The sequence below is a fragment of the Drosophila nasuta genome, chromosome 2R (genome assembly GCF_023558535.2).
Source record: "Drosophila nasuta strain 15112-1781.00 chromosome 2R, ASM2355853v1, whole genome shotgun sequence".
Classification (NCBI taxonomy): domain Eukaryota; kingdom Metazoa; phylum Arthropoda; class Insecta; order Diptera; family Drosophilidae; genus Drosophila; species Drosophila nasuta.
Genome location: NC_083456.1, coordinates 22,640,373 through 22,655,098, shown reverse-complemented (window position 1 = coordinate 22,655,098; position 14,726 = coordinate 22,640,373). Strand labels below are relative to the sequence as shown.

Here is a 14,726-nt window from a genome sequence, read left to right as displayed (position 1 = left end):
TTAATACTAACAGGATGTGTGTGTTCTCATTTTTTTTCTCTCTCTCTCTCTCTATCTCAGCTTCCCAATCTTCCAAATCCCACCTACGTTCTCATTCCGCTGAATGAGTTTATTATGTTATCTACATTTTGTGTTGGTTTAGGCAAAGTTTGTAACTTTTATTCGTGAAATAAAGGACTCAAGACGTGGCCAAGGATTACACTTCAGAAGCAAACAATTTTGCTTTGTAGATACAAATGTATCTTATAGATACATAATCATACAATGCTTCATATATATATTAATAGTAAATATAATGCTTAACTTTAATCTAAGCACCTTTAATTTACAATATGGAAACAGCCAGAGCTTAATGGGTGTGGTCTGATTAGGCTACTGACTTTATGAGCACTTAATAATAATCGCACTGCGATATGTGCAAATGTATGTCATGCAGGCATAATTAATTGATAATATTACCTGTTGAAATACCATTGTTTAACTTGATTAACTTAATGTTGATTTAATATGCAAGCCAATTGATGCACTTGAAAACCTTTTAATAGTATCATGTGATTAACTTTGAGTCAACAATCGATTACAGATTGAATAAGTGTATTAAATTAAAGCAAAACATAAATTTCTGAAAGGACACTAACTTTTGAAGTGTTTTTTAATGAGACTTAGATTAGAGAATTATTAATTTATATATTATTCAAATATGTATCTGGATATTATATTTTAATATAATAGATAAAGAATAAAGTTATGTTTATCACCATTATTAAAAAAAGTTATGTATTTTGTTATTTATTTTCAAATATTAAGTATACGATCACACGGTATATGAAGTCTATATTGCACACATAAATATGTAAGCATATTCAAAATGAAATAATAATTAAATATGTAATAATAAAATAGGAAATAATAATTATAGGATTAACATCATTTTACTGTATTGTGTAATAGACACATGTTTGTTTGAAATTCCCATTGTAACAATTACATCACATTCGCTTTAAGTATTGGTATATTAATAGCTTTAAATTTCGTATGTGTAACAATAAAATAAGAGATAATAAGAAAAGTACTAAAATCTATTTACTGTAAAATAAAAATAACTTTATTTCACCCCACATTCGTTTTAAGTATTGTTGTATTAATAATTTTTACCTGTTGTAGGATCACAGGATTATGCTTTAGTAGAAAAGACATTCGACGGACAGTAGCTATAAGTCTAAACTGTTGTTGATTGTACATTCTCGAGTGGAATGCGGTGCACTCTAGTCACAGGTGAGTCAAGATATTATTAATGACTGCAAGTGCTATTGACGCCGCCGGAAGTGTGACACATGGATTTGATGGGTACTTTAGAAGGCGTCAATGGTCAGACGACGATCGACTCTATTGTCGTCGTCTAAGCTAATTACAATTGTTACAGCCAAAGCAGAGAGTGACCAAAGCAGAGAGTGACGCCCGGAGTTGGGGCGCCACCGGGTTACAAAGCGACTTTCAAAGTTGTTGTAAGTTCTACTCTGAGCGACAGCTGGCTGTATGACAATGGCGGTGGGATTGGGAGGAGGAGGAGGAGGGGGCGACGTGACGAGTAACGGTAACAGGCGTAATTGGCGCTGCACAAATTGATGGATTGCTTGGCGCCGACTGTCACAGCTCACAGCTCCCAGTTCATGTCCATGTCCATGTCCAAGCCACTCGGCGGTCTTTTTTGTAGTTTTTGTTTGTAATTTTTTTTTTCATTTTTGTCGTTTTTGGTAAATCGATATTTGTGCCATTTTTTGTGTGCAGCTTTTGACTTTAGTGTTGTGTGTTTTCAATTCTGTAATGATTAATTAATCGTACGTACTTATCAGATTCATGCCTGTTGCATTGACAGACGGAGACACTGACGGAAATGGCGACAGAGTCGAAGCCGGAGACGGAGACGGTGACGGACATGACGGACACGACGGCTGAGAGCCAGACGGAGCCTGTCGCCAAATTGTTAACTGGGCTAAAGCTTAGCTCCTGTAATTGAATACATAATTACAGGTCGGACCAGACGACCTCATTGTGTGTTTTATTAATATGATTTTAAGCTTATTTCTGGTCAGTTATGCGGTTAATTACAATGTGAATTCATCACAAATAAATCTCTTTAAAGTGTAGTCGACTTTAAGTCAGAGAACACATTCTGTGATGATTGATAAATGTAACAATTAACGTGCCAACGTTCTGAATTCTTAATTAGGTAATCAATTAGTTAATTGCTAGACTTGACTTATTTATGTACATATGTATATATGTGTAAGCTTTTTCTTTCTAAGTTGCGCGTAGTTCTAAGCAGTGGAAAATTTATTTATTTTATAGGTAGTTAGTTGAATAGAAATCTAATATGTAAAAAGATCCAGTAACAAAATATTTTAAGAACTATTACAAACAAAATATTAATTTAATATATTAAATATTTATTGCTATTTTCAGATAAACATATACATATTTCTTAGTCTGTCATAGTTTCAATAAAAATATTAAATTCTTTCTTTAGTTGTTCAAAATCTAACCATAATTAGTCAGTATTCAAAGAATATTCTGTTGTTCTGAATTAGACTCTATTTAAACTATTAAATATTATATTTTGGTATATCTAATTATAGATATATTCGTTTTACGCTTATCTTATCTGACCTTGTACTAATATAAATACATCTATTACAATAGTTTTTATTGAATAAATTTGATATGGCTGTGTATAGATAATTATATGCTAGTACAATAACGTTATCTTATCACAACTTGCAAAATGGTTGCTTATCGATGAAATTTGCCCTTTGAAACTCAGTCTACGTCGCATGATTTTATAAAATAATTGTGTGAATGAAAATTACGCGCGAATAATCAAATAATAATATGTCATTTTGTCATCTACTTATACTGCACAAAACACAGCATTTTATTTATTTGAATGTTTACATTGTTCATAAATATGCCACTGACCTTGGCTGATTGAAATGCAAATTTATGCAAAGGTTTGTCACTTAAGATACTCGTGTAAGAACAACTGGTGACTTTAATGCTGGGGAAACTGCTGACAGTTTCTTTCATTTTGCACACGGATAAAGTTAGAGCGAGACAACTAGAGCTGCGACTCTTATCCGCTGCTCACCCACAACCAACCAATGGGAAGCGAGAACACAACGTACAGACGACGATTGGGTCTTAACACAACCCCTATTTGCTGTTGCTATAGAAGCTGTCAGGCTGAAGACAGCTGCACAGAAGGGATACAAATCATATCCCATATGTTCTTTTGCATCAGTTGCCAAATTTGTACAGATGCTCAAAGAAGACAAAAAGTCTGTGTGTTATACAAATTGAATTGTCGGATGTAGAAGTATTGCAAATATGGCCGGGGAAATAAAATAAAAACATCATCAAATATAGTGAGAAGGTAGATATAGATTCGAATTATTCAAGGTGTTAAGCTGAAGTGTGTGAGAAAAATAATTAGTGATGATTAAAAATGAAATAAAGTTTACGTAAAGAAAAAATTTTGTTGATATAGTAATTCAATTAAAAGTATTGTTATTATAAGGAAAAGACAATAAAGTTGTAAATTGCCCTTTACCTGAATATTGTAGCATCTTTAAAATACAAACAATTTTCGTTATAACTTACTTTTAATCATTTATTAGTAATGGAATTATTGATGGCTAACATTTTTGGAATTTTCTCCTACTTCAAAGAAGCAATGTATTGCGAGAGATTTTAATATTAATATTAAATTAGAGATTAATATTGCACAAGTTTATTAACTAAAGCAAATCATAGTAACTACTAGCAAATCATAGTATTCTCATTGTTATTCATTTTTATGTGGTCTACATATTTTAGCTCAGAAATATGCGCCACCTGTGGGCAAGTTTTGTTGAACATAAATTTTAAAGCATACTTTCAGGCGTCGCAAAAACTGACTGCATGGCGGCGTCTTTAGTTTGTTGTGTTTGTCATGGTAGCCTTTATTACATTTTCTTATTATATAATTTAATATAAAAATAAGTATATTTTTATTTTAAAAACCTTTGAAAGTAATAAATATCTATTTTTGACCGTTTTGCTTCTATAGATAACAAATCATGTATAGTACAAGTTTAAAATTTAGAAAGTTGCAGTTGAAGTCTGAAGGAAACTACATTATTAATAACTAAATTACCAAAATATATATTTTGGATGCTCATACTCCAATTATTTGTGACTGCCCAATATTGGTAAAGGTGACAGAAGTAGTTGTTAAGCCGCCAACGAATGCAAAAGTCAATTACATGGGTCGGAAACCTGTCGATGGCTGATAAACTAGTTGGAATCGTCTTCAATTAGCGCGAGTCTGGAGGTCCGACTTGACCTTGTCACAGGATGGTGGTAACAGGTATTGGGCACACAGCTGTGGCATTGGGTTATTGTACGCTTAACCTGTGACCAGTGGCCTATATAAAGGAGTCAACCGATCCAAAGAGCACTTGTATTACTTTGGCAATCGTCTGAGAAGAGTGTTTAAGATCGTTTCAGTTATGTTCTCCAAGGTGAGAATATATCTCAAATTGTGGAAGTCAGTAATTCTTCAGTTTTTCTTTTCACTTCAAGGTTATTTTGTTGGTCGCTTTCTTTGCTGTGGTTAACGGTGGATTGCTGCCTGTTAAGCCCGCCAACTCCGAGGACACTTACGATGCACATCCTCGCTACGAATTTGGTTACAATGTGGCAGATGCGGACAGTGGCGATGTCAAGTCGCAGCAGGAAACACGAGACGGCGACTTGGTGCAGGGTCAATACACATTGAACGATGCCGATGGCTATCGTCGCATTGTGGACTACACGGCGGATGCGGAGCGTGGTTTCAGCGCCGTTGTGCGACGTGAGCCACTGAATGCCGTTGCTCCAGTTGCCGTTGTAGCTAAAAAGGCAAAATCAACTGTGCTTACTCCGAAGCTTCAGCCAGTTCAACCAGCTGTGGTGGTCAGAAGCTATGCCGCGCCCACATTGATCCACCACGCGCCAGTGGCGCACGTTGTGCACGCTGCTCCCGCACCCACGATTGTGGCTCATCACGTGCCAGCTCTGTTGAAATCATCGATACACGCTGCCCATCCACAAACTATTTCATATGTATTCCAGCACTAGGGAGAGAGAGGGAAATAATGTCTGTTGGCATATTTTGTGACTGCAAACGTTTCTTGATTATCAATAAATACACCCAATTTTTACGATTAAAAAAGAATGTTTTTTATTTCATTTACTTGCGCTTTCTATATCTAACAAATTAAAGAAGGTTTTACTGTTTTCAATTGATTAAAATATTTTTGGTAAAATAAGACAGAGCTTAATTTGTGGAAGAATATTCTAAAGTAATTATTTACAATAAAAAAATCTTTAATTATTATTTAGAATAAAAAAAATTTAAATAACATAATCTTTACAACATTCTGAATAATTCAGAAAAAAATTTAATTAGATTACCATTAACAATCTTATGTTTCGAAAAAGAGATTTTAATTAATTCGTATTCGGAATAAATAAAATCGTATTATTCTAGACATTACCGCATGCTATAGAGTGTAGAAAGATCTGGTATATATACTAAAATAAAATGTTGAATACGTAAGTAAAGTATATTTCTATTAAAGCATAAAAGATTCGCAATACTTTAACACTTCCCTTTTTCGGAATAATGTGGCATATCATTTAGATCTACATAGATAACATGTGTAGGTGGCAGCTCATGTATTTTTCAAAACATCATTCAAAAATGTTTCAACACAAATTTGTGAAACGCAAACAAACTGTAGAATTAATCCTGTTGAAGCGTGGCTTTAACTATTTCCTATTGCTCAGGACAGCAATTCAATTAAAGTTAAGAACTTTTAAGTACAAATTGCGTAAAGCAAATAAATGTGAACTATTGTTCAGTTAAAAGCAAAGACTTATGTAAGCTTCAGTATAATAATGAGCGGACCCTGATCGGAAGTTGAGCATACGAAATCCAATTAGAGCACAAATGGAGCGCCAACAGTCAAGTAAACGCTTTAAGGTCGCTGCTGCTGATGATGGGGAGAGTTGTGTTGGTGTGTGTGAGCCAGTATGTGTGTGTAGATGCCAGTGCAGACAATTTGAAAAACCGTTGTTATGCATTTGAGCATGCGCTGCATACGTTATTATTAATAACATCTATGTGTGTGAGTGTTTGCTGCTGTTGTGCATTGTTGTTGTGTGCTTTTCGAAAGCGAAAACAAATGAGCAATCGCATCGATTTAGTCGTCGTCGTCGCAGTGCACGTTTGAGTATGCGACGACTTCTGAGTATCTGAGGCCAATATTAATTCGGCTCGAGTGCGTTCATTTCAATCAAGAAGGCATTATGCCTTCAACACTATTAACTGTTGTTGTTGTTGTTGTCATCGTCATTGCTGCTGCTGCTGCTTTGTCACTTGTGCGCTTAGCCTTGGTTAATAATGTGCTTCACCTTCTCCTCCCAGCTGCGAGTGCTTCTAGTCTTGGATCGCAGTCGTCTGCTGTACACATTTTGTTGTTGCTTAGTATTGGTATTTTGTGTAGTATTTGGTAGTTTGGTATTGTCGCCGTCGTTTCGTGACGCAAGTGGCACGCATTTGGTTACGAATTCGGGCACATCGCCTCGACTGTGGTATATAAGCCCCAGTTGGACACTGTTCAAATCAGTTCAACACCAATTACGGTATCTAGAGCAACCCAAACCCCCCCAAACAATCAAACAATGGCATTCAAAGTAAGCCAAACAGTTCATCCTCAAAGCTATTCTTAAATTGCATACTCTCAAATTCAAGAAAAAAAAGGATATTTCTTGCGAGTCCTTGCCAGTGTTTAGTGATACAAAATGTGTTAAATGAAAAACTCGTGTGTTCCATCTCTACTTGCAGTTCACCATTCTCTTCGCTGCTTGCATCGCCGTCGCCAGCGCTGGTGTCGTCCCAGTTGCCACGCCCTTGGCCGCCGTCGCCCAGGTGGAGGAATACGATCCCCATCCTCAGTACACCTACGGATACGATGTTAAGGATGCGCTCTCTGGCGATTCCAAGACCCAGGTGGAGACCCGTGATGGCGACATCGTCCAGGGTCAATACTCGCTGAACGACGCCGATGGCTACCGTCGCATTGTGGACTACACCGCCGATCCCATCAACGGCTTCAACGCTGTGGTGCGCCGTGAACCTTTGGTTGCTGCCGTCGCCGCTGCTCCCGCTGTTGTCGCTGCCCCAGCGCCAATTGTCCGTGCTGCTCCCTTGGCCGCCGCTGCTCCCCTTGCCTACGCCGCTGCCCCAGCCCCAATTGTGGCCGCTGCCCCAGCACCAATTGTGAAGGCTGCTCCTCTGGTTGCCGCTGGTCCAGCCATCGTCAAGACCCAGTTCGCTTCGCCTCTTATCTCGTACGCCTATTAGATCGCCTAATAGGTGCTGACCGACCTGATAATTGCCGTTAGTTGTTATTGAATAAAGAATGTGATGTCATAGAACAATTACTGCCTTTTGATTTACTTCTTGCAATTATATTTTCCTTCTAGATATAACCAATCACTTAATTCAATAGTGATAGAGATCTAATCGAAGAGATTAGAAAAGATTATATTACATACTAAGAGTAAAGTAATCTATATCTATACTAAAATAAATATACATCTTATATTTAATTGAAAATCAGATGAGGGATAACTTAGAAATGCAAATTCTTCATACATTGTAACCTATACTTATAAATCTTTAAGATTCTTGTATCTTTTCTATATTACAAAATTATTTTTTTGAACTTTTTCCAGAAAAAGTGCAGAATTAAATGTTGGACATACTTGATATCAATTATTACTCCGAAAAAATTTAATGTAAATGATATCACAAAAAGTGAAATTACAAAATAATTTACTGGGGTTAAAAAGGACAATTTATTAACCCTTATTAAAGAATTCTTTACACATGTTTCTGAATGAAAAGTAAACTGAATTCTCTAAAGTAAAGGAAATAAAAAGAACTATGTTATGAAGCTCGGTTCGCAATTACCCTACAAACATCCGCAGTATTTCAAAAACTTGCCAGCCAATAAATTCCGAAAGAAATTAAAAAACATTACATGCACTAAGCCACTTGACTTTCGCTCTTCCAGCTTACAATGAAATACTCACATGCACATTTCAAGGTCGTGTCCGGCATTGAACCACTTTAAAGTGGCCATTAAGAGCAAAGAAGAAAGAACCAACCGAAAGCGTAAGCTGCAAAAGTAACAATCACAACAGCAACAACAACATCGATAATGGCAAACAAAGCGAAACAATGTAAATGTAAATGTAAACATTATGATTCACGGCTGCGACTACGTGAGATGCCCAAAAAAATTCACTTAAAGTTGGCCGAGAACGAGGCGAACGAACAAAACGGTAAACGCTAAAAAGTCGAGGCGTTGAAGTTGCGTTCAAACTTGACAGCAATTTAATTGACGACAATAAATCAGAGAAACCCCCAACAATAACAATAAGAGTGCTTTGCTCGTTATCGTTGAAGTAGACATTATGTCAAGTGTTTATAGATATGGACATTCTTTATTTGTAATGGAAGAACCATAATCATAAATTTACATTTCATTGAATGGGAAATAGTTTAGTCAAATGAATGAAACTAAGTTCTGGATTTTAGTATAATATTAATTATAAAATGTATAATTTTAATATAATAATTAATATAAAGATTACCACTTTTCATTTACATTAAATTCTTGTGTAAGTTAAATGAGAAATATTTTCTAAATTGTTAGCCATTTTCATTAATTCTAATAATATAAAAATAAGTTTTACAAGTGAACATTGTAACTTAAACAATTTAAATTCAAGGAACACAATATAAGAAACATAATGACTTTCATGAAAAAAAACATCATACAACATTTTCAAAATTTATCATTTTGCACTTATATTAACATTCATTTTAATAAGTAAATTTGTTTTTAGTATTTAATATGTCAATAACCTTTGTAAGTATTATTATTTTTTTGAGTATGCTCCATAACTTAATATACATTTTTTATTTGTAGTAGCTAACATTATATTGTTGCTTGACCGTATTTTTTCGGTAGTGTGAACACGCTTAATAATGTTTGCTGGGTTTTTTTTTCGCGCATTGCTGTAATCGCCTTGTGACTTTATGGGCCAGGTACATGGACAAGTGGCCGAGTGGCCACCTCGTCTTGGACTTCAAAAAGCAACGGCATGTTACTGTAATTGTAATTGGTATGGAGCGTATTTGGTTGTGGTTTTGAGTGTGAGTGTATGTGCGTATTTTTTATTATGATCTGCTACTGTTGTTGCTACTGCTCTGCCGCTGTTTTGCTGTTAACTTTACATGGGAATGGGGCGCAGAAACACGAACATGTCACATCGTCTAGACGGACACGACTTGCCCGCAATTAACCATAAAAAAACCTGACTTTGACCTTAACACTCGAAAAATCGCTGGTCACTTGTCGCCAGCTGCAACAACCTGCATTGGAGGACAAACAGGCGGCAACACAGTTTTTGTTTCCATGCCTTGGCATAGTTGGGCGTACGGATGTGTACAATATAGTATAATATATATTATATTGTATGTTAAGGCAACACACAAAATGTACAAAAGTCTTTCTGAGCTGTCGCTATCAGTTGGCTGCTATCTTGACGATAAGACAATGGCAACGCTTTAAGCCAATATATCGCCAATCGTAAATCATTCTGCAATTTGGGCGTTGCATTTGGCGAAAGGCTTGCAAAGCCCCCCAAAAAAAAAATCGATCGAATTGACCTTAACTTGTTGTTGTTGTCGATGTTGTTGAGCATTGAGCATTGCATGCAATATTCGAATTCGATACTTTTCTGTGTGTGTCTGCATCAACTTGCGGTGATTGGTGTAAATGGTAATGGGACCAGGCAGATGGCAACTGTGGGCTGCTCAATTTACAATAATGAGCTGCAAGCGTGCAATCTGCGTCAGAGGCGCTGTCAGAAATTGATTTAAAATATATACTAGAGGACACCGAATACGCATGTGAGTGCCGCGATCTGATCTACCATCGACCATATGCCATAATTGCCTTGTGAATTGCCGTTGAGTACGTGATTTCAAGTATTTTTGAAATGATTGTTCATAGCTGCACTCAACTACTTTAATTATGATATTTTAACGATTCGCTTTCGTATATTTTGAAGTTATTTTGGAATGGTAATAAATACGTTTAAACTTTCTAAATCCAGGTGTAGAGTTTGTGGATTTATATGATTAATCTAATTTTATTTATTTAATACCACTTAAAATTAATAAGATTTGTGGTGACATAAAAATGACGCTTCAACAGTTATGTAATTCCTTTAATTGCTTATATGTATATTATATAATATTTTTAAATTCTTTCTTATTTAAACTAATTTCTGATTGAAATATTTAATTGAAACTCAATTTAAGTAACATCTGAAATTCAAATTTTTTTTTTTAAGTTTTTCCCTGGGTAAGCTTTGTCTACTTTTTCTAATATGTACTTCCTTTAAAATTGATAATTCATTTATTAATTTTATATTTTTAATATTTTTCCTATTCTGATTTGACTCGCTTTGTTTTATATACGAGTATTGCTTCTTTGCAAAAACCTTTAAGTTAACTATCTGCAAATTCCCTTTTCCTTAAAAGATCTCCTGTTTTTATTTATATTTTAATACTATTTTTTCTACTCTGCTTTGCCTCGCTTTGTTTTATAGATCCCTTGCTTGCAAATCCTTTAAGTTTACTATCTGCAATAATTCCCTTTCCTTTGAAAAAATAACCACTTTTATATGAATTTTAATAATATTTTACCTCTGCTGCTTTGACTCGCTTTGATTTATATGTTCCTTTCTTGCAAATCCTTTAGGGTTATCTACAAAAATTTCCTTTCCCTTTCAAAAAAAATTCCCTGTTTGTAAGCTTAGAAATATGCAACAATTTATTGAATTTAAGGACATGAAGATGGCTTTAAACAATGTCGAATGGCTGAGTAATTGTTTCCTCTTAATGGTGGTAGACAGGCACGGCTGCCACTGGGGCCACAGTCTTGATCACGTGATCGACGGGCACACGGTTGACGACAGCGTTGAAGCCATTCTCGGGATCTGAAGTGTACTGGACGGTGCGCTTGAAGCCATCGGCATCGATCAGCGAGTACTCGCCACGAACGACATCGCCATCGCGTTCCTCGACCTGGCTCTTGGAGTCACCGGAGAGAGCGTCCTGGACATCATAGCCGAACTTGTACTGGGGATGGGGATCGTATTCATCGTCGTGCTTGGCCAGCACGGGATGGGCGACAGCAACTGGGGCATGAGCCACAGCCACGGGGGCGTGGGCATAGGCGACAGCTGGAGCGGCGCCATGGTACACCTGCTGGACGGGCAGGACACCAGCGCTGACGGCGGCAACGAGAGCAAGGACGGCGAAGTACTGCAAGGATATTCGAGATGGCAATTAGAAAGGATTGCTGGTTGAACCTTTTTTCTTGCTGTTGCTTACCTTGAAGGCCATGGCGATTTTGTTTGATGGCTTGGCGAATATCCGAATACTGATGCGAAAGCAGAGAAGCTGTGGAATGATTTGCAGACTGTGGACCACACGGTTTTATACTCTCCAAATTGTAACTCGCGAAATTGAAATTATTATTATTTTTATTATGCCCTTTTTTTTGCGCTTTTTTGCACAATACATTTTTGTCACTTGTATTTATTTTTGTTGCGTTTTTTTTGTTGTTGTTGATTTATCGACTCGAAGCGAGGTAATTACGAATACGAGCAGATACACGAAATTTATGCAATATCTGCGACATGTAAATGTGTGCAGATTAGTGTCATAGGTAAGTGGTGCCCATAGCAACAACAACGATAACAACAACAACGACCAACCACAGCAACGATCCCAGCAACAGCAACAGCAAGAGATTCAACCACACCTTCGCCAATTGCTGCTGTTTGACCGCGGGGCATTTGTGACTTCAGCGCTTTCACAATTTCACCTTGAAGGTGATATCGAATTAAATGCATGTATTTAACAATTTATCCGATTGACAGACCTCCAAAACTAGATCCCATATCATTACACATTAATTTCCATTTTAAACCACAAATAAAAACTGTGCTCTGATCAATTAAAATTTTATAGTAGTAGCTGACCACAAATAATGATAGATTGAGCTAATATAATGAAGTGAAAAGTGCAGCTAAAATGATTTACATAGCTGTAATTAATTAGTATGTATTGTACGTGATTTTTAGATTTAGTGGAATAATTTGAAATTGAGCAAAAGAATTGTAAATCTTTACTTTTTGAAATTTAAAATTTGACTGCATCTAAAACTATTTGTTGACTGCAATTTTAGTTGGTATCTTGATAATTATTGTCACTGTTTTAGCTTTAATGTTTTTGATTAATATGTGAACTTTTAATTAGCTGTTAAATATCAATTTGAATTCATTGATTTGCCTCCAAGATAAAGTAAAACAAACAGCACTTTTTTTTTGTAAAAATATAATCACATTTAATTGTAAAATCATAAACCGAACATGGAATCAAATCAGGTCTGGGATTGAAGAGTTTACAGGTTCCTCACGGCGTAGGCAGGCGCTGTGTATCTCAGGGGCGCAGCAATGGCTGGAGCTGCAACCGCAAGAGGAGCTGAGCGGACAAGGGGTGCAGAGAGAGCAATGGGTGCAGAGCGGACCAGAGGGGCGGTCAAAGGAGCAGCAACAGCCACGGGAGCAGAGCGGACCAGAGGAGCGGCAACAGCAACTGGAGCAGAGCGGACCAGAGGAGCGGCAACAGCAACAGGGGCAGCCTTCACCAAGGGCTCGGCAACGGCGACGATGGGTTCACGACGGACGACGGCATTGAAACCGTTGATGGGATCAGCGGTGTAGGTGACGGTGCGCTTGAAGCCATCGGCATCGATCAGAGAGTATTCGCCACGCACAATGTCGCCATCACGCTCCTCGAACTGTCCCTTGGAGTCGCCGGAGAGAGTGTCCTGGACGTCGTAGCTGTAGGAGTACTGGGGATGGGGATCAACCTCCTCCAGTTCAACGGTCTTGGCCAGCACACTTGCAGGTGCCACGGCAACGGGGGCAACAGTTCTCAGCACTGCAGCCTGAGCCACGGCGAACATAGCCAAAGCAAAAACGATCTATAATGAAGATGAAGGTGTGTTATAAGTAGTATCCTAGCGTAATCCATGTGTCGCCAGGACTGTTGTAAGTGGTACCTTGTAAGCCATTTCGTTGGATTTGAGTTGGGGGAGGTTTACTCGGTGCTGTGTGAAGCTAAAGCTGAACACTGAATGTCTGCCCAAGTGCTGGCCATTATGTTATATAGTCAACTCGGTGACATTGATGACACCTAATTGGAATTCAATTTTGGCACTCCGACTCACTCGGCCTGCTATTGAAAGTGCATTTTTGGTTCGACTGTTCCAAGAAATCACGTACTTTGGTCACGTACGTTCTTCAGTTCTCCAGGTCGACAGTCGACGACAATCGTTTAAATGGGAATCTTTAATTAAAAACCCATACTGCATATTATTGAATTTATTTTTATTTATCGTTGTCTGCACAGTTTACAGTTACTACTCGCATATATATTGCATACATCAGTTTCAAATTGATGGTGTGCGAATAAGCGAAAACCATTTTTGATTTTTAATCCAAATGCGAATTGACTTGTAATCAACAGTTGCGCAAACAATATTCTCAAGTCATAAACAATTTTTGGGTTTTTCTATACTAGTTGGTTTTAGTTTTTCCGATGTATTGCACATATTAATTTAGAAACATTGGAGTATTAAAATAAATACATTTTAAAATATCTTGAATAAATTGTTTGGGCTTAAAACATGCTTACTAAACAACATTAAATAACTTAATTAAGTAAGAAAGAAAATTAAGAATATTAATATTAATATTATATTAAAAAATATTAGAGTAAAATGTTATTTAGAGTATTCTTAAATTATTAAATTGCTTCAAAATATAAAATATAATTATTTACCAGCAAGTTTAATGGCAAATGGTTAACATCATAAATATGTCTCAAATATAATATAAAGAAAATATTAATTAGTGTAATTTTCAAATATTAAATTTACTAAAATAAATATCTTGGTAAATATCACAAAACATAAAACTTTATTTATTTACTACCATGTTTAATGAACTTTGATTACATTTAAATAAATAAATAAGGCAAAATATGTATATTTTCTATATTGCAAAATCTCTCTTACTGGGGAAGCCCAGTATTTATAAATATTTCATGCGAAGAATTTTGTGATTTGATATATCAACCCATTTCTTTCTGTTTGCGAGAATATCGATAACATTTAAATTTGCTACATAAATTAAATTTAAATAAAATTATTTATTGCTTAGACAGCATTACACACATTTTGTGCTGCGTACTCTCAATTGTTTAACATGTTTAATATCGGCTTTACCATTGTAATCTCTGTATCTTAGTGCAACTCGAACTCAAAAAACCAGTTTTTGCACCCCCCAATAATTGAATTTATTTGGATGACAACACACAACACAAAACTCACAAAACGCAAGATATTTCATTCATCTGTACGTATACGTATTATTCGTGTTCGTATGCGGCCTCAATGCTACAATTTCCACACATATTTAGCATAAAT

The 14,726-nt window shown here is 36.3% G+C and overlaps 4 protein-coding genes across 4 annotated transcripts; 2 read left to right on the top strand and 2 right to left on the bottom strand.

Annotated features, from left to right (window-relative positions):
- Positions 1 to 1,894: 1,894 nt before the first annotated feature.
- LOC132785156 (pupal cuticle protein Edg-84A) lies at positions 1,895 to 5,226 on the top strand. The gene is made up of 2 exons (XM_060791148.1): positions 1,895 to 1,972; positions 4,621 to 5,226. The coding sequence occupies exons 1-2, from the start codon at positions 1,895 to 1,897 to the stop codon at positions 5,155 to 5,157; spliced, it is 615 nt and encodes a 204-aa protein (XP_060647131.1). The 3' UTR covers positions 5,158 to 5,226.
- A 1,495-nt stretch (positions 5,227 to 6,721) lies between these two features.
- Positions 6,722 to 7,518, top strand: LOC132784148 (larval cuticle protein A2B). The gene is made up of 2 exons (XM_060789565.1): positions 6,722 to 6,777; positions 6,929 to 7,518. Exons 1-2 carry the CDS (start codon positions 6,766 to 6,768, stop codon positions 7,445 to 7,447), a joined length of 531 nt encoding a protein of 176 aa, XP_060645548.1. The 5' UTR covers positions 6,722 to 6,765; the 3' UTR covers positions 7,448 to 7,518.
- Positions 7,519 to 10,996: 3,478 nt separating this feature from the next.
- On the bottom strand, positions 10,997 to 11,624 carry LOC132784149 (larval cuticle protein A2B). Its single transcript, XM_060789566.1, has 2 exons — positions 11,561 to 11,624; positions 10,997 to 11,491 (listed from the first exon to the last, which is right to left on the bottom strand). The coding sequence occupies exons 1-2, from the start codon at positions 11,570 to 11,572 to the stop codon at positions 11,063 to 11,065; spliced, it is 441 nt and encodes a 146-aa protein (XP_060645549.1). The 5' UTR covers positions 11,573 to 11,624; the 3' UTR covers positions 10,997 to 11,062.
- Positions 11,625 to 12,577: 953 nt separating this feature from the next.
- On the bottom strand, positions 12,578 to 13,358 carry LOC132784145 (larval cuticle protein A2B). Its single transcript, XM_060789562.1, has 2 exons — positions 13,299 to 13,358; positions 12,578 to 13,220 (listed from the first exon to the last, which is right to left on the bottom strand). Exons 1-2 carry the CDS (start codon positions 13,308 to 13,310, stop codon positions 12,636 to 12,638), a joined length of 597 nt encoding a protein of 198 aa, XP_060645545.1. The 5' UTR covers positions 13,311 to 13,358; the 3' UTR covers positions 12,578 to 12,635.
- Between the last annotated feature and the right edge of the window lie 1,368 nt (positions 13,359 to 14,726).